General features: G+C 48.4%; 14 protein-coding genes across 14 annotated transcripts; 8 read left to right on the top strand and 6 right to left on the bottom strand.

Moving 5' to 3' along the window:
- Positions 1-2,206: 2,206 nt before the first annotated feature.
- BU26DRAFT_525245 (uncharacterized protein) lies at positions 2,207-3,303 on the top strand (the record flags this gene model as incomplete). The annotated part of the gene is made up of 2 exons (XM_033830463.1): positions 2,207-2,601; positions 2,664-3,303. 2 exons carry the CDS (start codon positions 2,207-2,209, stop codon positions 2,950-2,952), a joined length of 684 nt encoding a protein of 227 aa, XP_033676427.1. The 3' UTR covers positions 2,953-3,303.
- A 299-nt stretch (positions 3,304-3,602) lies between these two features.
- BU26DRAFT_571902 (uncharacterized protein) lies at positions 3,603-3,955 on the top strand (the record flags this gene model as incomplete). Its single annotated transcript, XM_033834190.1, has 2 exons — positions 3,603-3,753; positions 3,801-3,955. The coding sequence occupies 2 exons, from the start codon at positions 3,603-3,605 to the stop codon at positions 3,953-3,955; spliced, it is 306 nt and encodes a 101-aa protein (XP_033676426.1).
- Positions 3,956-4,321: 366 nt separating this feature from the next.
- Positions 4,322-4,633, top strand: BU26DRAFT_571901 (uncharacterized protein; the record flags this gene model as incomplete). Its single annotated transcript, XM_033834189.1, has 1 exon — positions 4,322-4,633. One exon carries the CDS (start codon positions 4,322-4,324, stop codon positions 4,631-4,633), a length of 312 nt encoding a protein of 103 aa, XP_033676425.1.
- A 73-nt stretch (positions 4,634-4,706) lies between these two features.
- BU26DRAFT_556202 (uncharacterized protein) lies at positions 4,707-5,365 on the bottom strand (the record flags this gene model as incomplete). Its single annotated transcript, XM_033832366.1, has 2 exons — positions 5,255-5,365; positions 4,707-5,192 (listed from the first exon to the last, which is right to left on the bottom strand). A coding segment is annotated over exon 2 (309 nt), but the record flags the coding sequence as incomplete, so codon positions are not given.
- BU26DRAFT_525243 (uncharacterized protein) lies at positions 5,071-5,397 on the top strand. The gene has a single exon (XM_033830462.1). The coding sequence runs from the start codon at positions 5,170-5,172 to the stop codon at positions 5,386-5,388; it is 219 nt and encodes a 72-aa protein (XP_033676423.1). The 5' UTR covers positions 5,071-5,169; the 3' UTR covers positions 5,389-5,397.
- Positions 5,398-5,570: 173 nt separating this feature from the next.
- On the top strand, positions 5,571-6,560 carry BU26DRAFT_177774 (uncharacterized protein). The gene has a single exon (XM_033820353.1). It carries the CDS (start codon positions 5,793-5,795, stop codon positions 6,399-6,401), a length of 609 nt encoding a protein of 202 aa, XP_033676422.1. The 5' UTR covers positions 5,571-5,792; the 3' UTR covers positions 6,402-6,560.
- Positions 6,561-7,714: 1,154 nt separating this feature from the next.
- Positions 7,715-8,525, bottom strand: BU26DRAFT_525241 (uncharacterized protein). Its single transcript, XM_033830461.1, has 3 exons — positions 8,482-8,525; positions 8,058-8,432; positions 7,715-8,009 (listed from the first exon to the last, which is right to left on the bottom strand). Exons 2-3 carry the CDS (start codon positions 8,058-8,060, stop codon positions 7,776-7,778), a joined length of 237 nt encoding a protein of 78 aa, XP_033676421.1. The 5' UTR covers positions 8,061-8,432; positions 8,482-8,525; the 3' UTR covers positions 7,715-7,775.
- Positions 8,526-10,129: 1,604 nt separating this feature from the next.
- On the top strand, positions 10,130-10,968 carry BU26DRAFT_525240 (uncharacterized protein). Its single transcript, XM_033830460.1, has 2 exons — positions 10,130-10,513; positions 10,566-10,968. The coding sequence occupies exons 1-2, from the start codon at positions 10,206-10,208 to the stop codon at positions 10,735-10,737; spliced, it is 480 nt and encodes a 159-aa protein (XP_033676420.1). The 5' UTR covers positions 10,130-10,205; the 3' UTR covers positions 10,738-10,968.
- Positions 10,925-11,643, bottom strand: BU26DRAFT_525237 (uncharacterized protein). The gene is made up of 2 exons (XM_033830459.1): positions 11,489-11,643; positions 10,925-11,431 (listed from the first exon to the last, which is right to left on the bottom strand). Exons 1-2 carry the CDS (start codon positions 11,549-11,551, stop codon positions 11,240-11,242), a joined length of 255 nt encoding a protein of 84 aa, XP_033676419.1. The 5' UTR covers positions 11,552-11,643; the 3' UTR covers positions 10,925-11,239.
- Positions 11,644-11,756: 113 nt separating this feature from the next.
- Positions 11,757-14,162, top strand: BU26DRAFT_525236 (uncharacterized protein). The gene has a single exon (XM_033830458.1). It carries the CDS (start codon positions 11,946-11,948, stop codon positions 13,776-13,778), a length of 1,833 nt encoding a protein of 610 aa, XP_033676418.1. The 5' UTR covers positions 11,757-11,945; the 3' UTR covers positions 13,779-14,162.
- Positions 14,163-16,229: 2,067 nt separating this feature from the next.
- On the bottom strand, positions 16,230-16,502 carry BU26DRAFT_440878 (uncharacterized protein; the record flags this gene model as incomplete). Its single annotated transcript, XM_033824423.1, has 1 exon — positions 16,230-16,502. A coding segment is annotated over one exon (273 nt), but the record flags the coding sequence as incomplete, so codon positions are not given.
- Positions 16,503-17,391: 889 nt separating this feature from the next.
- On the bottom strand, positions 17,392-17,955 carry BU26DRAFT_440699 (uncharacterized protein; the record flags this gene model as incomplete). The annotated part of the gene is made up of 1 exon (XM_033824410.1): positions 17,392-17,955. A coding segment is annotated over one exon (564 nt), but the record flags the coding sequence as incomplete, so codon positions are not given.
- A 119-nt stretch (positions 17,956-18,074) lies between these two features.
- On the bottom strand, positions 18,075-19,244 carry BU26DRAFT_177708 (uncharacterized protein). Its single transcript, XM_033820352.1, has one exon. It carries the CDS (start codon positions 19,166-19,168, stop codon positions 18,113-18,115), a length of 1,056 nt encoding a protein of 351 aa, XP_033676415.1. The 5' UTR covers positions 19,169-19,244; the 3' UTR covers positions 18,075-18,112.
- A 224-nt stretch (positions 19,245-19,468) lies between these two features.
- Positions 19,469-19,969, top strand: BU26DRAFT_440897 (kinase-like protein; the record flags this gene model as incomplete). Its single annotated transcript, XM_033824425.1, has 1 exon — positions 19,469-19,969. A coding segment is annotated over one exon (501 nt), but the record flags the coding sequence as incomplete, so codon positions are not given.
- Positions 19,970-21,010: the final 1,041 nt, after the last annotated feature.

Below are 21,010 nucleotides of genomic sequence, written 5' to 3'. Positions count from 1 at the left end.
TTTTTAGTAGTATAGTATAGAAAGATAGAAAGATACTAAAACTATTTTAAAATTATTACTTCTAAATATATAGAAGGCTTATAGTATATATAATCTTATAATATATAACTTTATATAGCTAGATTATTAATATATATATATAGTTAGAGAAGAAAACTCTAAGAAGAAGTTTTTCTAACTTCTATCTCTTATTACGCTACACCTAGAAGAGCTAGCGCTATAGAAGTTTTCGAGAAACCTTTATTATATTATAAATACTATATACTATAAGTTTTATAGAATATTATAGAGATATAATAGTACTTACTAGAAGTAAACTAGATTTTTTCTTAAAAGTTAGTTAAATATATATAGCTTTTTAATTATATAATATATCTTAGTATAACTTACTATAAGATATAATATATATCTTAGTATAAATTTTATAGTAGGTATATATAGTATAGGTCTATATATAGTTAAATTTTTATAGAAAAATATTAAGGTTTTACTTAGTTATTTAAGAAAAATAAGTTAATTTTTATTAATTTTTATTACTAAGAGAAGGTAACTAGCTTACTTATATAACTAGCTTACTTATAAAGTATATTATTAGAATTAGAAAAAGTATATAATAAAAGCTTCTACTTTAATAAGTATCTATTATACTAAAAAGCTTAGAATTTTACTAAGAAGTAATATAAAGTTATAAAAAAAGCTACTAAAATTATATAAAATAATATTATAAAAGTATAAGCTATATAGACGCTCTAGATAAATAAAAAGTACTAAGAGTCTAATTTTACTATAGATAAACTTATCTATATTAAACCTTATAGCTTTTTAATAAATTAGTCTAGTATAAAGCTAAACTAGTAGATATATAGCTTTTATCTAATTATTACTATAAAAAATTACTATTTCTAGCTCTAGCTACTTACTTATATATAAATATATAATATTTTTTATACTAATAAATTATAAAAAGTTTTAGAATAATTACTAGAATAAGTAAAGCTAGAGTAGCTATTTATTAAGATTAATAGTAATTCTAAGTAGTCTATATAGAAAATTCTAGATAGCTATATTTATTAAAGTTAACTTTAATACTAAGCTATATAGATTACTTATAATCTAGACTCTATCTAGTATAATACTACTAGCTTTATTAATACTCTCTATAAAGTAAAAAACTTTTATATAGTTTATCTAGAAAAGCTAGATTCTTTATTATAGTTAAACGTTTAGATTAAAATATATAAAAAAAAGAAAACTCTATAGAAAATAGAGAAGAATTTAAAACTTATAGAGATAGAAGATAAGAAAGTAATATAAAAGTATTACTAAGTAGAGCTAAGAGTAATTTAGTAATAGAGTTAATAGCTAGAATAATCTTAGAGATATACTATAAAGCTTAGAAATAAGCTTTTTCTATAAGATAGAGTAATATAATAGTTTAACTTAGCTTTAACTTAGTACTTTAGCTTAACTTAGCTTTATCTAAGTTATATAACTCTATTTAGTATCTTAGTACTCTATACTCTATATATATAAAGTCTTTTAGAGTATTCTTCTACTTTTTATCTTTAGATAGCTAAATTTAACCTAACCTACTCTACTAGTATCTTTTATTCTTATAGCTTATAGAGATAGTACTACCTATAGCTAACCTATCTAGCTAGGTATTCTAGAAGCGCTTATAGTAGTAGAGACTATAAACCTAGCTCTTATAAGAGAGAGAAGACTCTATAGAAGATAGAGAAGAATTTAAAATTTATACGAGTAGAAGAGAATAAGAGAATAACACGTAAGCGTTACTAAGAAAGAAGAGTCTTAGGGCTTAGAAACGAGCCCTCTCTATAAGGGGGGGTGATGTGACGGTCTGACTTAGTGCTTCGGTCTGACTTGGTGCTTCGGTCCGACTCGGTGCTTCGGCCCGACTCGGCTCCGCCTAAGTCACATGACCCTGCCTAGCGCCTTGGCATAGGCACCCTGTGTATATAGAGAGCTCTTGGAGCATCCTTCTGCTCCTCACCTTTGGATAGCTGAATTTGACCCAACCTACCCTGCTAGCACCCCTTATCCTTACAGCTCGTGGAGACCGTGCTGCCTGCAGCCGACTTACCCAGCTAGGTGTTCCAGGGGCGCTTACAGCAGTGGAGACCGCGGACCCAGCCCTTACATTATCAAACTCTTACCACCTTATTCTCTCTGTGCACTACCAACCATGGCCAACCCTGCTCTCGATTCGCAGCCTGACTTCGTCGCTATGGCTGATGCTGCTCTCGGTCCGCAGCCTGAGTTCGCCGTCATGGCGGCCGGTTGCGAGGAGACGGCCAACACTTTCACCAACATGGCGGCACAAATTCGAAACTGCCAGAATTTGCCGATTCTGCAACGCCACAACGAGATCGCGACTACGTTCCAGGGCATTTTCGAACTACTGAATCGCATCGAGGAGCGGCTCGGGCGCGTTGAGGAGCGGGTGGAGCGCGTTGAGGAGCGGGTGGACCGCGTTGAGGAGCGGGTGGACCGCGTTGAGAAGCGGGTGGAGGACGTTGAGGAGTGGGTGGAGGGTGTTGAGAAGTGGGTGGAGCGTGGGTTCCGTCGTGTTGAGGTGCAGTACGTGAAGAATACCCTTTCGAACCCTCGCAGACATGGTAGCTAACATAAAACCCACATAGCCAGCTGAATAACCAAGCGCGCCTTGAGAACAGCCACGTTATCGCCAGCAACATCCCTGAGGACCTCATACCGCTCTATTCGTTAACTGCGGCCGATGCCCAACCACAAGTTATCCTAGACTTCCCCTCCCGCATTGACGACATTAGCCAGATGGACGGCGGACGAGTTAACGAGTTGCTCTGTCATTTGGAGCAGAGTACTAGCGGCGACCTAGCCCAGCGCAGGACGAGGCTCAAGAGGGCGGTGGGGGGGTTTATTCGCTACGATAGCTCGGTTGTGAGGGTCTAAGCTCTGCGGCATACTTACTGGCGTTTGGGGCGAGGTATTGTTTGTTAGCACTAGCATTGGGCTAGAGTTAGGGATTTGCATGCGGTGGCTACGGAAGCCGACTGGCGAAAGAGGGGCCTCTTTAGGTAATTCACTCCAATAGCATTGGGTACGGACCACATGGTCTATGCAAACCTTTGGCGCCTGCACAGATATCATCGTGAGACGAGCAGTCTGGATTTGGATAGATGTTGGCACAGATTGTGTTGGCGGAAGCCGCCATACGGCACCTGGCAGGAGGACTGGAATGTATTGTTTACTGTTGAGGATCACGTGTTGATCACGTGATCGCGCTAGCCTAGTAGCCGGAGCTTTCAACTCTCATACAATCAACAATGTTACACTCCACTTCGTTACTTCAACAGATTACGCGGATCTAGAAGTACAAGAAAGGATTAGCGTGAGGAGCTGACGAGGAGCGCCGATGTTATTCCGAGCCAATCTCTTGTTCTGCGCGTTGTCTACCTTTCCCCTCCTCCCTTGAACTCCTCCCTACCTACTAACTGTCTATCCTTATGAATCATAAAGCAAACTGACAGAGCCGATATCGTCCGCCAGGGACTTCGCATGGACCAGGCTCTCACGCGCCACTCTCACGCGCCACTCTCACGATGGCTGTGCCCTTCGATGCGATCGCGCAGAACCCCATAGGTAATGGACTGGATGAGCCCCGTGACGCGTTGAAACCAATTTGTAACAAGATGGGGATATGTGGCTTTCCCAACTTGCGAGAGAATGCTGCGCTTCTCGAGGCATCTTCAGGTATGGTCCCCATCTCTTTTTGTCTGTTTAGCCCGCTAATCCACTAGGCGTGAGGGATTTGATTGTTCGCCTCATTTTCTCCCTGCAAAGCCTACCCGCTGCCGAAACCCTTCGTTCTAGAACAAGCCGGGGGAGCCTCCGTGCAGTGGTCTCAAGCGATTTTGACTTCGAACCGGTCATCCCTCTGCTTGAAGAACTCTGAAGGCATGGGGACGATCATAAAGTTTGGAACAAAGTCTACGACGCCGTTACCGAGTCGACCCCACCTCCCCGTCCTCCCTCGTCCATCCTACAAACGCCATGGCTGCTCAACACGAGCAGCTTCGCAAACTCCACCGAACACCGCAAATACGTAGATGACGTGCTGAAGGAGGAGCTGGGACCTATGTACGTTGGGGTCCCCGGTTTCTTCTAAGCCTTCTTCGGAGAAGTCACGGACCTCGAGCCGGCAGCGCAGGCCGTGTTCAAAAGGTGCAAAGAAGGGGATAACCCGCTCTACCGAGAGGAGAGCGGTTGGCAAGGCTGGCCTGAGGGAGCGAGGGAGCGAGATATCCTGAGCCATGCGAATATGAACCGTCGCTCGCTGCGGCGGAAGGACAGCATGGAGCAATCGTACGCCAACGCGCTCGTTCACCATCCCGTCCTCCATTCATCCAACACCGACTCAAGCACCTCCTCCGCACAATCCCGGAAGTTCAAGTCGAAGCGGGCAACGAGTCCGGCCAAGACCCGCAGCGATTTGCAGCTCTTGAACAAGCCGGTCAAACACGGCGTCATAGATGCGGAGCGGAACGACCTGCCAGAGGACATACGCGTGCTCATCGAGGATCTCCAGGCGCTGTGCGAGAACGTGGGCATATACCGCCAAAGATACTGGTAAGATGGTTGACTCAAAGGGGATACCCGGACAGGATCGCATCCCTGGCGCGAAGAAGCGCTCCCGTTGGACGTACACGACAGGTCGCGACGACCTCGACCTCATGATTGAACTGGATGCGATGAAGGGGGTGCAAGCCGCGGCTATTTCGCTGTCCACCACCGGGGACCATGAGCCGCAGTGGTATTGCTCGGTGCAGTGGCCGCTCTTGGACATGGCTTTCCGTCACTAGTCTCACATGGAGCCCAAGCAGATGTACGTACTTTTCCACACCCGACATCAGTTGCTGATTGGGGTCGCGCACGCTCGCGGAGGTCTTGGCGGTCTTTCCAGAGGACGTCGTAGCAGTATCGATCGGCGAGGGAGGATGGTTAGGGCGAGGCATGATGTCCGGCCGTTTGTGTGACCGTTTGTTTGGCCGTTCGTCTGGCTGTCGGTCGGACCGTCTCCGTTTCCGCGAACGCGACCGCGAGGACTCTGTCAACCAATCCTCGAGGTACTGTTCTTTATCTATTGGCTGGCCGCGCTGCAGTGCGTCAATGGCTTCGACACGTCGTTGGCGCTTTGCAGCTCTGGAGTTAGCGACAGGCAATTTCTTAGGGAGGGGGGCCGAGGGATACGAACAGCTCGCCGGTACCTCTGCGTCCCAGGGCAGAGGTCGTTTCTTTCGCGATGGCCCTCCGGAGCCGGAGTCAAGCTTTTGGACTGGTGCGGGCATGTCGGGCGGTACGAAGGGAGCGTTGGCGGTGGTTATGTAGAGTCGGTGGTTGTGAGACGATTGGCGGTGAGCGGCTGCACGGTTTTCCCACGGCGGGGCACGAGGAACGCCAAGCGGTTTCAAGAAAAGACCAACACCGGCATGCTGGCCTGCCCCCAGTTCGGGCGTTTCCGTCTCCGTGCCACCCCGGCGAGCCAAGGCGCGCTTAGGTGCGTGAAGACGAAGCCCATCACAGCGCTATACTTGGAATGCCCGAAACAGAACAGCGCTACGGCTCACCGGTTCTCGGCCCGCTGACATATATGCTTCCCGCATCTCCTATATCAGAGTGATTATAGATAAGTCGCAGAGCACCACCATCGAGTCTCTGGTGGATCCAGCCTCCCGGTACACAAGCCAACTCGCGCTTCTGCTATCCCTCTTCCTTCTGTTCTGAGCGAGAAAATGGCAGATCCTACAGCCAAAGCGACTGTCTGGTCAGAAACACCCACCAGACGCTATCTCACCACCCCCGCAAGCTTTATCAAAGTCGCAATACCTCCTTCCAATATGGACGAATGGAACAAGGCGCCCCTGAACGAGGCGCGCCTTTTGAACGAGCGTGCTGCTCTCGACTTCATTTCCACACATACCACAATTCCGGTGCCCAAGGTCCTATCTTCTGGCAGAAACAAGGATGGCCAAGTGTATCTTGAGACAGAGTGGATTGACGGCACTTCATGCGACAATGCCGAAAACCAGTGCCGGATGCCAGCAGGCCAGAAGCATAACGATGGGGGAATATGCTATACTTGCGGGGAAATAGCAATGAGCAATGTCGCACGGTTCATTGAGAACCAGGTGCTGCCTCAGCTTAATTCCCTTCGCTCGACTACGGCGGGGTTTCAGGGCAACATTATACCGCCGCCATTGGTCCTAGAGGACGACAAGAGACTGGAGTGGGTATCAAAGGGGACGGAGAAGAGGGATCGTGTCTTCTGTCACGGCGACCTAATCTACCACAACGTTTTGGTTCACCGGAAGACTCTGCAACCTGTCGCACTTATCGATTAGGAGCATGCTAGTTACTTCGTTCCTGAGCTTCAGATGTGGTTTAGATCACGAAAAGAGTACAATAACCTGTACAACAACAAGGAGCAAATGCGCAAGATAACGGCCCTTGTTAAGGCCTAGCGGTATTTAGCTGCAATGTGAACCACATGAGTTCTTGAAGTCACACATGAGAAGCGAGTCGCCATGTTCATCGCGTGAAGAAACGATTGTATTTGCGGATTAATCATAAGTCGTAAGCAGGCCGTCAAATCTCAATTTGCCCGTAAATCTCTCGCGCACAAACAGTAGGGGCAGACACTGCTATCAAAGCAGACATAGCGTGAAGAAAATAATGAAGCTACCCAAGCGAGAGTCTCGTCCGGCAACTCAAACCAAGCCCTAGTCAATTCCCCAACAAAACACACATTGCCCCCGAGGTGCAATTGACGGCAGGGACATATTGGAGTCGTTTGGAAGGTAACTCAGTGTTTAGGTGACTGAGGGCCGCATCCTCCGGCGTTGTCGCACTCTTGAAACGCCGGTGTTCGACCCTTCTTTTATAATTGAGAATAGAGCTTCCGGCAACAGCATGGAGCTCTCTGCCGTGAACTCTCTTAAGATTCATACAGCTCTTCTGCATGTTAAATTAAGTCTTGCATCGCATACGCATGTGAGCCCACTTTGCCCGCCAGAGGGTGCAGTGCGTTTGCAGTGGACTGATATGGAGACCCAGTCGCCTTGTGCAGGATTACGCCCGCCGAAAAACAATCAATTAATATGCCAGCTTCCGTAGCGTCCAAGAAAATTCATCTACTAACGCTGAGCGCGCTTGATCGAATTGTTCAGCTGATAGGGTGCTCTTTGATGTTCCCGTTCCGACGTTTCGGCAGCTTTCGAGCCCTGGTCGGCGAGTTGCGCTAAATTTAGGAGGGAAGTTTAGGGGAGAAGTTTAAGAGGGAAGTTTAGGAGGGAAATTTAAAAGAGAAATTTGGGAGGGACATTTGGGAAGGAAATTTGGGAGGGAAATTTGGTTGCGGGAGCGTGCGGGAGGATCTTGCGAGGGATCAGCGTATCATGCGCGTTCGTTCCCCGGCGGCTACCGGCTCAAGGTTTTCCGGTCGACTGCGCTCACACGCTGCTGCAATTCGAAAGCTGTGGATCTCTGGAAGCCCCAAGCGTCCAAGGTGCGGTAGCGACACCGAAGAATTGCCTATCTATAGCGTTTCGGCAGTTGGAGCACTCGAATAACGCGCTGGTATGCGTGACCATACGGATGGTGTCTCGATGACGATATCGAATCGAGAAACGGAGAGTGGCAAGATAACTCTGTTTTTGGGGGACTGGCATGCGTTCAGGACCATGAAGAAACTTTACGCTTAATACCAAACATCAATCCTATTCTTCTACCACTAGGCCCTCTTCGAGTAAAAGACTGGTACCCCTCCTCACAAGTGCTTGACCATTGCACGTTGTAATCACTCGAACAGGCTTCTGTTCTTCTCCAGTCTTGTAAACTTTAATCGTACACTGCTTCCAGTATATCATCTGCCCTGACCCAACAACTGTCACGCCCGTGGGTGCATCGTTAAAAAATTCGTCATTTTTGGTGAGAGTCTCTCGTTCAAGCGACTAAAAGTATGTCAGACGAGTCTCCATTGCACGGGGAGGATAGCACACCATCGGGATCTGGTATATAAAGACAATAACTACCCAAACAACTGGTTGGGGTGGTTGACGTCGTTCTTTCTTAGAGTAGCAGTACGCTAGAGATTTTCGAGTGTTCGTTGTCTAGAGAAGCGGAAATCGAGCGGTCGTTCTAGTCTTCGTGAAAGTATGGCATATCGAGGAGTAGAAGCTAAGCTTTGGGCATCGACTTCGACTCACAGTGTCGAGAGCCTGATGTCGTGTTGGGCACAATGGAAGTGCTCGCTTAATTGGACGGAAGGATGGAACGTGGAACGTGGAAAGGCTGGAGAGGTTGCGAAGAGGGGTGTGGAACGTGGAAAGGCTGGAGAGGTTGCGAAGAGGAGTGTGGATCGCAGGTGGGGCATTCTAGAATCTTGGCAAAGAAAATTTAAGAAGAGAGCAGGGATGTTCTTACAGGGGTAGTCTGACAGGGAGATTTGGGGAGGAAGTTTGGGAAGGAAGTTTAGGGAGAAAGTTTTAGAACTAAGTTTAGACAGGAGCGGAAACTATAATGTCTCTTGGCCGTGAAAATGCTTCGAAGAAGTTAGTTTAAGAGAGTTAGTTACTATTGTTCGCACCATCGTTAGGATTTTTCTAGCTTCTAATTAGGTAACTAGTAAGGTGTTTATATCGCAACGCAGAAGAGGTATGCTTAAAGTCTATTAGGTTTTTAACTTAGCGCCTAACGTACTTTATCAGCGAAAGTCCTACGATTTCTTAGCACGGAAAATTAATAAAACTTAACGAGCTTTTCTTAAATAACTAAGCGAAACCTTAATATTTTTCTATTAAAATTTATATATATATTCTCTATAGTATATTACACCTTATAGCAAAGTTATACTAAGATATATTACGTAATTAAAAAGCTATACGTATTTAACTAACTTTTAAGAAAAAATCTAGTTTTCTTCTAGTAAGTACTATTATATCTCTATAATAATATATTAAACTTATAGTATATATTATTTATAACCTAATAAAGGTTTCTAGAAAACTTCTATAGCGCTAGCTCTTCTAGGTATAGCGTAATAATAAGAAATAGAAGTTAGAAAATTTTATTCTTAGAGCTTTCTTCTTCTAACTATATATATATAGTTAATATAGCTCTATAAACTTATTATTTTATATATTATAGTTAGTTTTAACTATATAGAGCTTATTAACTAATAATATACTAGCTTTAAGTAGTTATTTAAAAGTAAAGTCTTTTTAGTAGTATAGTATAGAAAGATAGAAAGATACTAAAACTATCTTAAAATTATTACTTCTAAATATATAGCAGGCTTATACTATATATAATCTTATAATATATAACTTTATATAGCTAGATTATTAATATATATATATAGTTAGAGAAGAAAACTCTAGAAAGATTTTTTTAAACTTCTACTTCTTATTACGCTATACTTAGAAGAGCTAGCGCTATAGAAGTTTTTTAGAAACCTTTATTAGGTTATAAATACTATATACTATAAGTCTTTTAGATTATTATAGAGATATAATAGTACTAACTAGAAGTAAACTAGATTTTTCTTAAAAGTTACCTAAATATGTATAGCTTTTAATTACGTAGTATATCTAAGTACAACTTTAATATAAGGTGTAATATGCTATAAAGAATATATATATAAATTTTTATAGAAAAATATTAAGGTTTCGCTTAGTTATTTAAGAAAAGCTTGTTGAGTTTCGTTGATTTTCCGTGCCAAGAAATCGTGGGGCGTTTAGTGGTGTAGGACGTTCGGTGGTAAAGTACGTTACTGCTTAAAAGCGTCTGGAAGTGACTTACAGCTCACCGATGAAATGGTGGCATCCGGGTCCGAAAAAGTGGCATTCGAGTCTTTTTTCGAGCTGAAGCCACATGTGTGGTAGTGTATCAAATACAGTGATAGATGGGGAATTATTACGCCAAGCAGTGGTAAGGCGGTCTTTCGCCGGTTCCTGTGGCTATTCAAGCTTATGGCTGTGCTAATATCGCCACACTAATCGGTACCTCGGCTAGGGCAATTTCGCCGGACATTTGCCACGTAACAGAGCTGCTCCTGCGATGGCCGCAACGCCTCCATTGACAACGCCAACGCCAGCACTCTACTTTCCCGCTCACTCAAATTCTCTTGTAACGAAACCGTCAATCTAATGGCTATTAGCGACACGTCATGTCGTGTCGCTATATACGTCAAGGTCACTAATATCGAGGGCAATCCCCTTAGCAGACACGTTACTCTAGGGCAAGCGTTCTGTTCTAGCGTGCTCTCGCGAGACTTCCGTAACCAAATTCAACCCGACGGGTACGATGCTTGCCACATCCCTGCGAACTTCGACTCTGATAAGGGCGTCTCTGTCTATTTTCTCTTCGACATAGGTGTTAAGGGGCTGTTACCTGAGGACGACCTGTTATCGATTCCACACTTTGTCTATCTCGCTAGTCGGGCACAGGGGGATTGGTAAGGAATCGGTGCAAGCTTATGCAAAACTAGATTATTAATTAATTACTAGGAACTTTATTCCTCGTCCAAGAGCTATCGAAAAAGCCAAGCAGAGAGCGCGGAAATATCCTTGGGGAGGCAAAGTGGAGCAGGAGATGTTCGCAGAGCTCCTTAATCAAGGCGTCTCCGGAGGGATCTCCCGTTTACACTCTGGGCAGTTTGTGTCAGGTTCGTCCTCCTGAAGAACATGATCATGGGTCCTTTGATCTTCTGGGCAACTTTGTCCCCTTGCAATCGCTACTGGACACTGGGCGATATGTTTGATGCGAGTAGGTTCATCACCTAAACTGGCATGCCAGGCGGAGCACGCGAACATGGCTCGTACGTTCTGACACATCTTAGGGCAGTCGTTAACGATACCTTTTGCGTTGGTTCGACAAATAGTATACCTCGTCCTCGCTTTCGAAACGTCTTCTAGGTATAACGGTGCCTAGCTGTCGGTCCTAGTGCTATTCGATAGAGATAAAGCCTGGAGGAATGTTGGAGGGAGACGCTGGAAGAATATACAGGGACGAACGGAGTTACGCTTATAAGCGGAGCGGCGCGGAAGAGAAACAAAGGATAGGGATTCGCGATAGCTGTAAGCGTATACGCTTAACGACTATACACGCTTTGCAGCAGCAGCTTGCCGTTACCAGCGAGCTCTAGCGCTAGCTCGACCAGCGGCTAGATCACGACCTAACACTAGGTATTCTTATCGCGCCCCCTCGTCTTGCACGTCCTCGCGCGCTGGTATATCTGCTTCACCTTTTTTAGTGTGTATTGTAGCTCCTCGCGGAGAGGAGGATCGCACTCAGAGAGGTTGCGAGGGGAGTCGATAAAGGCATGTCGATCGAAGGTCTGAACGCCGAGTGCGTTGTCGGATATGATCGCTTCCTGCAGACTGGGTGTCAGTTCTGTTGTTAGACAAGTTCAGCACATGTGCGCACTCACCTGGAGGCATCGCGGCACCCAGCCATCGACCTGCCCCGGCTCGAGCCGCTCCATGGCGGCCATCACCTTGTCCCTGATAGCCCCATTAGCTGGATGCGCTTTCCCCCGGCATAATGCCTTCCTCGACTCGCTGGCGCTTCTCAGGGCTGGTTTGGCGGCGTCCGGCCATGGGCGCGGAGCTAGCGCGCTTGCGCTAGTGCTAATTCGCTTGGCAGAGGACGTCCGCTTATGGCCCGCCGTTCAATTCTGGTTTTCACACGCCAACCCACTTATGCCTTCGTTTCTGCCCTCAGGCTGAACTCCTTTCCTATGCCCCTAAAACGAAGTGGCTGTGGACGTCAATAAGTTCCCGTAAGCTAAACCCTCCTATGCGCCCACTCAGGCCTATCTCTAGAAACCCTTTTATTGTGCCACAACAGCACTGCTCAACTGTCAACACTTCCAGCTGTCCGTTGCAATGAAGAACAGTTCTACAGTTGAGAACCCCCGTTCGAACCCCGAGCAGACTTCGAGAGTCTTGACCAGAAGCTGGCGTTACTGGAAACAATTATTGGAATCAGCTACATCCATGAAAGATTATCCTGCTTCTTGCTTCGACATTGGCGTACTCCTAAACCAGACTCCTCCAATACCCAATAACCCAAAAATCAAAGAGGAGGAAGTTAGCGGCAACCTTTACTTAAAAGGCAACGCAGAGTGGGACATTGGCGGCCGCAGTGGCTGTAGCCTGGAACGCACAACAAAGTACTCCCGTCTTCAAAAAATTCCCATCGGCTCTTCGGAACCGCACTTTTGCCAGCTCTCCAACCAAGCATCTCCCCAACGGTGTCGTAGACACCGCGATATAGGCAACCACCTCGCTCTCTTCGTCTTAGGATGGTCCTACGTCCTCTCTGCGCGGCTCGTCGAATCATTTAGAAAATCAGTTGCAGACCACGTTACCTACACAGACAGCCGCGCAGCGGTGCGCGCGTCTTCCAAGGAAGCAACTGCTAATTCCCTCCCCATTCAGATGGGAAACCTGACTGCGGCCGAGCTCCGGTGGTGGTCAGCTATTCTCGCAGCTGGATGCGGGTGGCAGGCGATACTTTCCCGGTCACATCGCCAGTACTATCCGCCATGGTCCTGCCACCTATATCCGGAGCATCTTTTTGAGATCATCCATCCCGAAGCCGGGCATATCGACTGCCCTCCGCCAACCTCCAACGAAGCGCAGCAATATCTTGTTGCCTTTGCCAAATCAAACGACGCATACGACCAACTTTTAGCTGCGCTCGCAGCATCCTTAACCTTACCGACACATGGTAGATTCGGGGCTCCTATTGAATTGCCTCATCCAAAGTCTGGGTTTGCTCAGCGTGTCATGGACGCCGCTAAGCAAAGTACAGATGAGAGCCATATCCCCCATTACATGGCACTAAGCTGCATACCAAGCATCATATCCTCCACCCTGCTTGGATGCTTCTGGGAGCCAGGGATAGAATGTGACCTCGCTAGCGAATGGCTGTATCCTGCTCAGGAGTTGATGCAATTAATTAGTGAAGAGAAAAGGTCTAAGGTCATTGTCAAGATGATGGCGCTCCATCGGCCCAGTTCAGCACCTCTGTGGTTAGGTGCAGGGATCACTGGCTTAATACCAAGTCTACTGCGTGTAGCAATGAAGCATTTGCCATCAACGTCTCTCGAAGCAACGATCTGGGTCAGATCTCTCCAGTCATTCATGGACCCGCGGTTCCATCGCCCGCCACCGAAGTTCAACGACTTGGAAGGACGAACACACATCTATCGTGAGGACGAATTCCGCCTCCTCTATATCACGGACGTGGAGTCTCGACGATACGCTTCGCCCCCATTGAGTCCTTGGCCGCCTTTCGGGACAGTGGACATTACTACAACAAACTTAGAAGTGCAGCTACATCTCAATTGTGCTCATCGATTGCTTTACAAGCAGTGGAACTGGCAATTAGAAGATGGAAAAGCTCTACTCGATCCAGGGGTTCCAACGCCAATGTGCGATTCCTTACAGAAAGAGAGGGGATTAGCGGGTCAGCTTTCTTCTCGCGCAACACGTCTCTGGAATAACCTGCGTACTTCTCAAAGAATGGTGGAGAACGGCGCCTATAATAGAAGTACATCACAGTCTGCAACGCGAGCCATCTTTCAATGGACGTTAGTAGACGGGATCAGACCAGATGACAAAAAGTTGTGGACACACGAATGGCTCAGAGATCTTTTGGAGGATGAATCTGGCGATGACGACGGAGAGATAGATAACGAGGGGTCAGAATGAAATCATTGTTTGGATGCAATCCGCGTCCACGATTCAATGATTACTCTCATTCAAACGAATCCAGCCGCCTGGTTCAGTGCCACCGGGCCCGCAGTCCTTGCACAGCCTCTATTGTCCGCCGACTTTACAGATCTTCCATTTCTTTCTACATCCATGTGCACTGCACGTTTCGTATTGGTGCTCGTTATTGAGATGATCGCATAGGGTGCAGGTGCCCTTTTGCCCAGATCCGGTGGAGAGCTTGGCTACATTTAATTGAATGTGTAGATGGGACTGGGATATCACTTACAGACATTCAAACAAGTCTTTACAATCGATGCTTGTTGGGGTGTTTTTGTACGTAGAAATCGACGGTGCTTGATTGTGCATGGTTTATGATGTGCTCAGTATTATCATAGATTCAAGGGCTTTGGCGATAACGGGTTGTAGGCTCTACTGTGGCGTGCTGCACGACCCTGCCTCTCTCAGGTTCGTTTAATGATGGGTGCCGTACACCACCCTACTTTGCTCTGCTTGGACTGCCTGGCTGGCTTGGTATGTGCTGGCGCCAGTGATGTTCATCGCCGATATTATGGCGGACTGCTTTGACGCTTGTCGCTCGATGCAGGCTGGTCTGTTGCCGTGTGCCGAGAGCAGTTACTTTGTAACCTCGCGAACTCCACGTCCGTCCAAGATTGCGATATTTCTGCGAAGCGCGCCTAGAAACAAAACCTACCAAGTACATCCTAGGACCGCTATATATGGCTGAACAGTCGCCCGATTACAAAAAGCTGTTTTTTGAGGAGCAACGTAGACGCGACGCCGCGGAGAGCGCACGGAGGGAGGAACAACGGAGACACCAAAGGGACCAATGGAACGGCCTCGTATTAATATGTGTATTGCCAGCGCATACCTGCATTAACTAACTGACATCGCGTTGATGTCGCTCACAGCATTGAGGGAATGCCTCTCATTTGGAAATCGAATTAATCTAGCCTCCAACCACGCGGGTTGAGCTGGACTGTAGGATGAATCTACGACTAATGAGCTTGCACACCTTGGTCTTTGGAGAGTTGCAAAGACTAGTTGCCTGATATTGAATGGCGAACTAAATCCCACCCCAAGAAGGTGCATAAGTTAGCTCTCCCACTTATACCGAGCCACTGCAGTCTTCTTTCGAGCTGTAATTGTAATATCTCTGTCTTTTCACCCACTATTTGGATGCTTCTCGGTTACCTGTTATTCCGTTATGTGCACATTCGACACTACTGTCGCCATAAAGAAAAAAACAGCAAAAAGAAACCCGAAGGCCCAGAAAACCCCTATAGAATTTTACTGTACTATGGTGACGACCATACTCGAACTCCGAACTAGGTCAGTCCTAAAGGTTTGGCGCTCTATGGGCTGCGGCTTAAACGGAAGGGCAGTCAGACTTCCCAATCCGCGGCGCTGTCCCGGCGAGTCCAACAGCTGCTGACGTAGTTCGTTTGTTGAAGAATGTACTCTTTTGTTTAATATATATACAACAATTAATTTAGATTGCGTGTGCGAGGGCGCACGTGGGGTGAGGTGAGGTAACGGTGTTGGCCAAATAGGCAGGCGCGCGACCGACCACTCCACGACCCGGGCAGCGTGTGACTCACGCACGCGCGCCCACCCTTAACAATTAGTTGAATTTTCCTTCTTCTCTTTATCATTCCGCTTTCTCTACCGTCCCTTCACCTCGATTAGAAACTTTCGGTTTATTATACAAAGACCCTTTACAACCCCTGCAAGACCGCTAAGGAAAGGAAAGAGGCTTGCGAGTCTGGAAGCGAGAACTCGAGAACGACAAACCAATGGTGCTATAAGGACGGTTGTGGTCGGAAACCTGGACTGCGTCGAGAAGGGCCTGGTTAGTGCAGCCTAATCTTTTCTATTGCGGTGCAGGAGATATTACTGATGGTGGATTTGAGAACTCAGCGGTTGATTGGGATGAATTTAAAGAGTGAAACACCGATACATGAGGCTGAAACGGGATCAAAGACACAGGAGTCATTTATTGTCAACCAGACCATCAATCGAAGCGACAGCTTGGGAGAGTCGATCGCAAATGGCAGCGAGAGAGATACAACCACGGGTCCTTTCAACATCTTGAGCAATTGGAAACAACGATAGCTTCTCTTCTTCCTTGCCACCATTGTTTATAGCCTTGACTATCAAGGCTAGAATCTTACCTAGTGCCCACGTATCGCCCTGCAGCAATTCCCAGCTTTCTGAACACCTATCTAGTGATTTAAATAGTTCTAGTAGTAACTACTTATTAGTAGTGCCTCTAATGCTGCTAACGTTGATAATAATAGCATTCAATTCTTTGCTCATAACCACGTTCTTTGGCTTAAGATCCATGTGTGTCACTCCCATCTGATGCATAAATGCTAAAGCCGTTAAGATATCAAACGCCCATCGTAACTACTATAACGAGCTATGCATCTAAGGCTCTAGATATTGCAATGCATCGTGCAGGGTACCGTTTGGATAATATTCGAGAAGGATTCCGCGAAGGACAAGTGGTGGCGTCCCGGATTCCCTTGATTGATATGGACTTCTGGATATCACCGCAGCAACGAGCTGCACGATCCGCTTGCTACCATGAAACAGCTCCAGATTTCGCAACTCTTGCTCGAGAACCTTGGCATCGTGTGGAAAATAGATGAGCCTGTCCACGCCTTTGTACACGTATTGGCGTTCATCACCTGAGATGCGCGCTGTATTGAAAATACCCTTGCCAGTTGCTGCCTAAATCGATGCACCATACGTCCTATCTGCGTTAGTTTCAACCGAATATAATTAACCAAAGACGAGGAAGGCACTTGAGGCTTGAGCTGACAGGTGCATGCCCCGGGGGATTAGGCTGCTGCCTTCTCGAGTCGTTACGAGATGGGAGATGGTTAGGTTGTTGCGCGAAGAGCAGCGATGCGGCTGTCCAAAAGGGTGGCGTCGAGAAGCAGCGCAGCAAACTGCCTAGACCTCAACAGGAGCCGCCGAGCACCCCGCATCATGCCGGAGGAGGCCCTGGACGCAGTCGACGCCGACGCAGAGCCCGCTTCCAGCACGCTCTCCCCCTCCTTGTAGTCGGCAAATGGTGGTGAAGGCGGCGACGTCACTGAGATGGGATGACATACGGGGTCGTACTTGCTGGTGAGAGAGGCTGGAAGGGGGACTTGACGACGTCGTAGCGCGGCATGAGGCGGAGGCTCAATTGGTGACAGGAGGGGTTGAAGGTGGAGATGGTTTACCCTGTATGTTGGACCGTGAGGATGAGGAAGGTGGAGCTGGATGTGATTGCCGGAGGTAGATCTGGAGAGGGGGATGGTTGGTAGGTTGAAGTCGTTTTGGTGAATATTTCCAGCCACGGCGACGAGGACGCGTGCATTAGGACCTTGTGGCCGTAGGGAGCCGGGGAAAAGATGCGGGGCCACGTCACTTGCAAAAGAACAGAAGGAGATTATTCAGTGAAGCAGTGAACGCGCATATTGATGGGTATATCCAAGAAAAAAGGCCGAAGCCGATATCCAAGTAGCAATGATGAAGCGATGCGAAAGCACTCTCTGTGTAAATGCGAACCCTTCTTCTCCGAGACCAATCACGATGCCTACTCTTCTTCCCCAATCACCTTCTCCATGAACCAGGGCAGGAAGACCTCCTCCGACCACACCGAAACCAGGTACCGTATCGCCGCCAGCAATCGATAACACCCAGCGATCGTCGCAGTATTGCCAATAGGCTCCGGATGCTTGATGAAGTACACCATGTCTTCAGTATCCACCGCCCACTGCAGCTCCCACACATGTCCATATACGATGATGCCTGGCAATGGCGTGCATACTGTTCCTGGTCTTGTGAACCGAGAGATCCCCACCTGCCATGCCGTTGTCCACATCGCAAGCTTGAAGTTCGCATCCGGCTCGTCGTTGTAGCCCTTTTTGGTCTCGATGGAGAGGAAAGCTGGCTGGTAGCGGAGGTAGGAGGTCTGATTGATCGTCCGCTGTTCGTCGTCGTCGTCAGGTTCGTCGCGGAGGAGGGCTCGGATATTCCCCTTGAATGCGGAGGAGGGTATGTGGGTAATGGCGAAGTCAACGACCTTGGGGTCCTTGAGATCGTCCTTGAAGGCGGGGGCGAATGCTTTGATAGGCTTTGCGGTGGTCCTGCGGGCGATGAGTATGTTGCTGCATGTCGGAATGGAGAAGAAGCTGTGTCAATGACGTACACGTTGTGGGATTCGTACTGGTCTTCGTAAGGCTTCAAGGCGCGGTCGAGAATCTTCTGATGAATCTTTGAATTCCAACCCGCCTCGTGGGCTTCGGCCCAGTATTTCACCGTGGTGTCCCGCACCTCACACACGTCCTCGAAGTCGCGATTTTCGAGCCTAATGCTTTCGCGCGATGTAGATACCGGTGTCGGGGATAGCATGGAAGGACGCAGCCGTTCTTCTTCTTCGAACTGTGCCTGCAAGCGGTTAGTATGACCATCGCATTGCCCTGCAGGTGACGAACTTCAATGGAGCGCGGTATGATACCGATGTTGGCGCAAATATCTTCTAACGCATCCCAATGAGGGCGTAGCACCTCCGGTATTGGGCGCTCCTCGTTCACGAATCCAACGGATATGGGCTTGTCAAATATGTGCATGTCATCCAAACTCTTGACCGGGCTAGGGTTCCGACTCTTACTCTTGCCCTTCCGGGATGGTGATGTCGTGGCATTGGACTTTGCAGGCTCGTTGACCACATGTTCCATTGATGCCAGCTCGTCCCCATATCGTGACTCCGAGTATTGCGATGTACTTGGTGACAGCACGAGATTTCCTGTAGCCTCAATCGATGTAACACGACCAGAAGCAACAGCCAGGGGTTTTTGCCCTCTTGCGTTCCGTGGTCTCCCGCGCGGTCTCCTTTCTCTCTCGACATTTTGTGGTTGTTGTGGCCCGGCGCTCGCCTTCCGGCTACCTGCTGTTCGGCCTGATCGTCCGCTCGGTTGATGGCTCGGTTGTCTCGGTTCTCGCTCGGGGCTGTTCAGGGGATCAGGACTATCGGGGGGGCTCAGACGAGGCATGTTCGCTGTGGTCTCGTGCAGCGCACGACGCCTGCTTGGACGTTGTTGTTGTAATGCTTGGGCTTGTGGGCGGAGTCTTTTCCGAGCGGAGACTCCGGGTTCGGCTTTGACGGCGGGAGTAGTAATATGAGCGTCGCTATATTCCTGGAGTGCGCGGCGCTTTGGAGGACGCGGTTGTGGATCTTGGACGCAAGGGCGTTGTTTTTGGCGGGCGGAGGGGGATGATACACGGCGTGTTTGGTTTTCGGGCTCGGAGGCGGCGGCGGCGGCAGCAATGTCGCCGAGCCAGGCGGAGATGACACGCGGGGGAAGGGGCATGAAAAAGATACAAACGATCAATTGTGAAGCAATAGATGGCGGCGTTGGTGGTGGGTGGACGATGCAGATGTTGTTGCGATCGGCAGCTGAGTCTCGTTGCCGGGCCAAAGCGGGGACGTGCATCCGGAACCGGAACTTGGAGCCCCTGCTAGCTTCCGTTCTGGGCCCGCATGCTTCCCGTTTTCGAACCCTGTCCGTTCCGGGTCATCGCACGTACCATGCGCATCACAACATTCACTTGTGGCGGTTGACGGCGGTCACGTGCATGATTAGTCAGATCCGATATACGCCCTTTCACGCGCGTGCGACGGTCAATACTACATGGAAGGTGGCAAAGCTACGCTCTGGGAGAGACTCAAGTGGTGCAAAGATGTTGCTCAGGTCCTTAGCTACGTTCATGGGAAAAACGTCCGGCATGCGGATCTATCCGGGCGAAATATCCTAATTAATGCGGAGAAGGGGATTCTGCTATGTGATTTTGCTGGCTCGTTTATCGACGACGAGAGGGCAACTATTATGGCGGAGGATGGCTACCGACACCCCAACAAGGACGAATACACAACGCCCACGATCCGCTGCGAGATCCACACCCTTGGATCGACCATGTACGAGATTATTACAGGTAAGGAGCCTCATCATGGACTAGAAAAGGAAGCCGTCGCCAAGCTTCTAGAAGAAGGACAATACCCCGACGTGAGCAATATTTCTCTTGGAGACGTCATCCGAAGGTGTTGGGAGGGAGGCTTTGATTCTGTGGCTGAAGTCGCGGAAGAGATCGCAAGGTACGGTATGTATCTTTAGTGCACCCCAGGCGACAAAGAAACAGTGCTGACTGCCGTGGTACCAGAAGCAAAGCATCATATTAAGGGCGGAACACTGGAGACATCTCCAACCCGTCACGCCAACGCTCAACCATAGAAAATTCTGGAGCTCCACAGCCCTCGCAGAGCCTCATTCACTTGGGCCCACACAAAGTGTCAAATTGCTGTCTGCCCAGGATAAAAGGAACGTGTCCGACGGCTCCCAACCCTGAAGAGGCGGGTACAGAGGGCTTCTTTGGAGTAAAAGCGAGGGTGCTGCATACGTATATGCCTGCAATGCTATCGTGGCACCTGCGGGCCCTCTCATATCCTTGCTGAGCATTTGCGAACTTTCGGTGATAGGCTGTGCCTAGCTAATCAGCGAAACAAGCCAGAGCGGAGACGGCGAGACGGAGACACCGAGTACTCGAGCGGCGGCCGACGTGCATCGGGATCGGCTCCAGGTGCTGAAGGTCCATATGCATGCAGCGACTCTGACTCCATGTGCTTCGGCCAACGCACACGATGGAAATGCGCGTCCTAGCGGACGCCTTACCCGTTCAATTGCGTGACGAGGTGGTCATTGTCTGCACGTGACGCTAGAAATATTCGATGGTGGTGCATGAAAATGCCATTGCGAGGTATTGGCGACTTCTCCACTGGTCCAAGTCGACTCGTCCGCCGTGGCCGGCAAGTAACTCATGAGAAGGCTTCGAAAAAATATTGGGTAACCAGCGGAGGATCTATGATACCACCTTCCAAGGTCGTCAACGCTGCTCGGGTACACGACTTCAACTTCAGCCGAGTCAGCAATCAAGCGCTTGTTGGATTCAATTAGGATGCGGGGAGGCGGTGGAACGGTCGCTGCCGTACCGGAGCAGGCGGCGGGACAAGACCAATTCGAACGCGACGTCTAATGGCGACAAGACAGCGACCCTCGCGGGAGACTGTTGGGTTGTTGGTGTCTGAGGCCCGTCAACGCCGACGGGCGGCACCGACGCCATTGGATCATCTGCAACCACCCTCCGAGCCCTGCGCCTGG

This window comes from Trematosphaeria pertusa, assembly GCF_010094035.1.
Source record: "Trematosphaeria pertusa strain CBS 122368 unplaced genomic scaffold BU26scaffold_24, whole genome shotgun sequence".
Classification (NCBI taxonomy): Eukaryota; Fungi; Ascomycota; class Dothideomycetes; order Pleosporales; family Trematosphaeriaceae; genus Trematosphaeria; species Trematosphaeria pertusa.
Note: the sequence above shows the minus strand (reverse complement) of the source record. Positions and strands in the feature narration are given on the sequence as shown.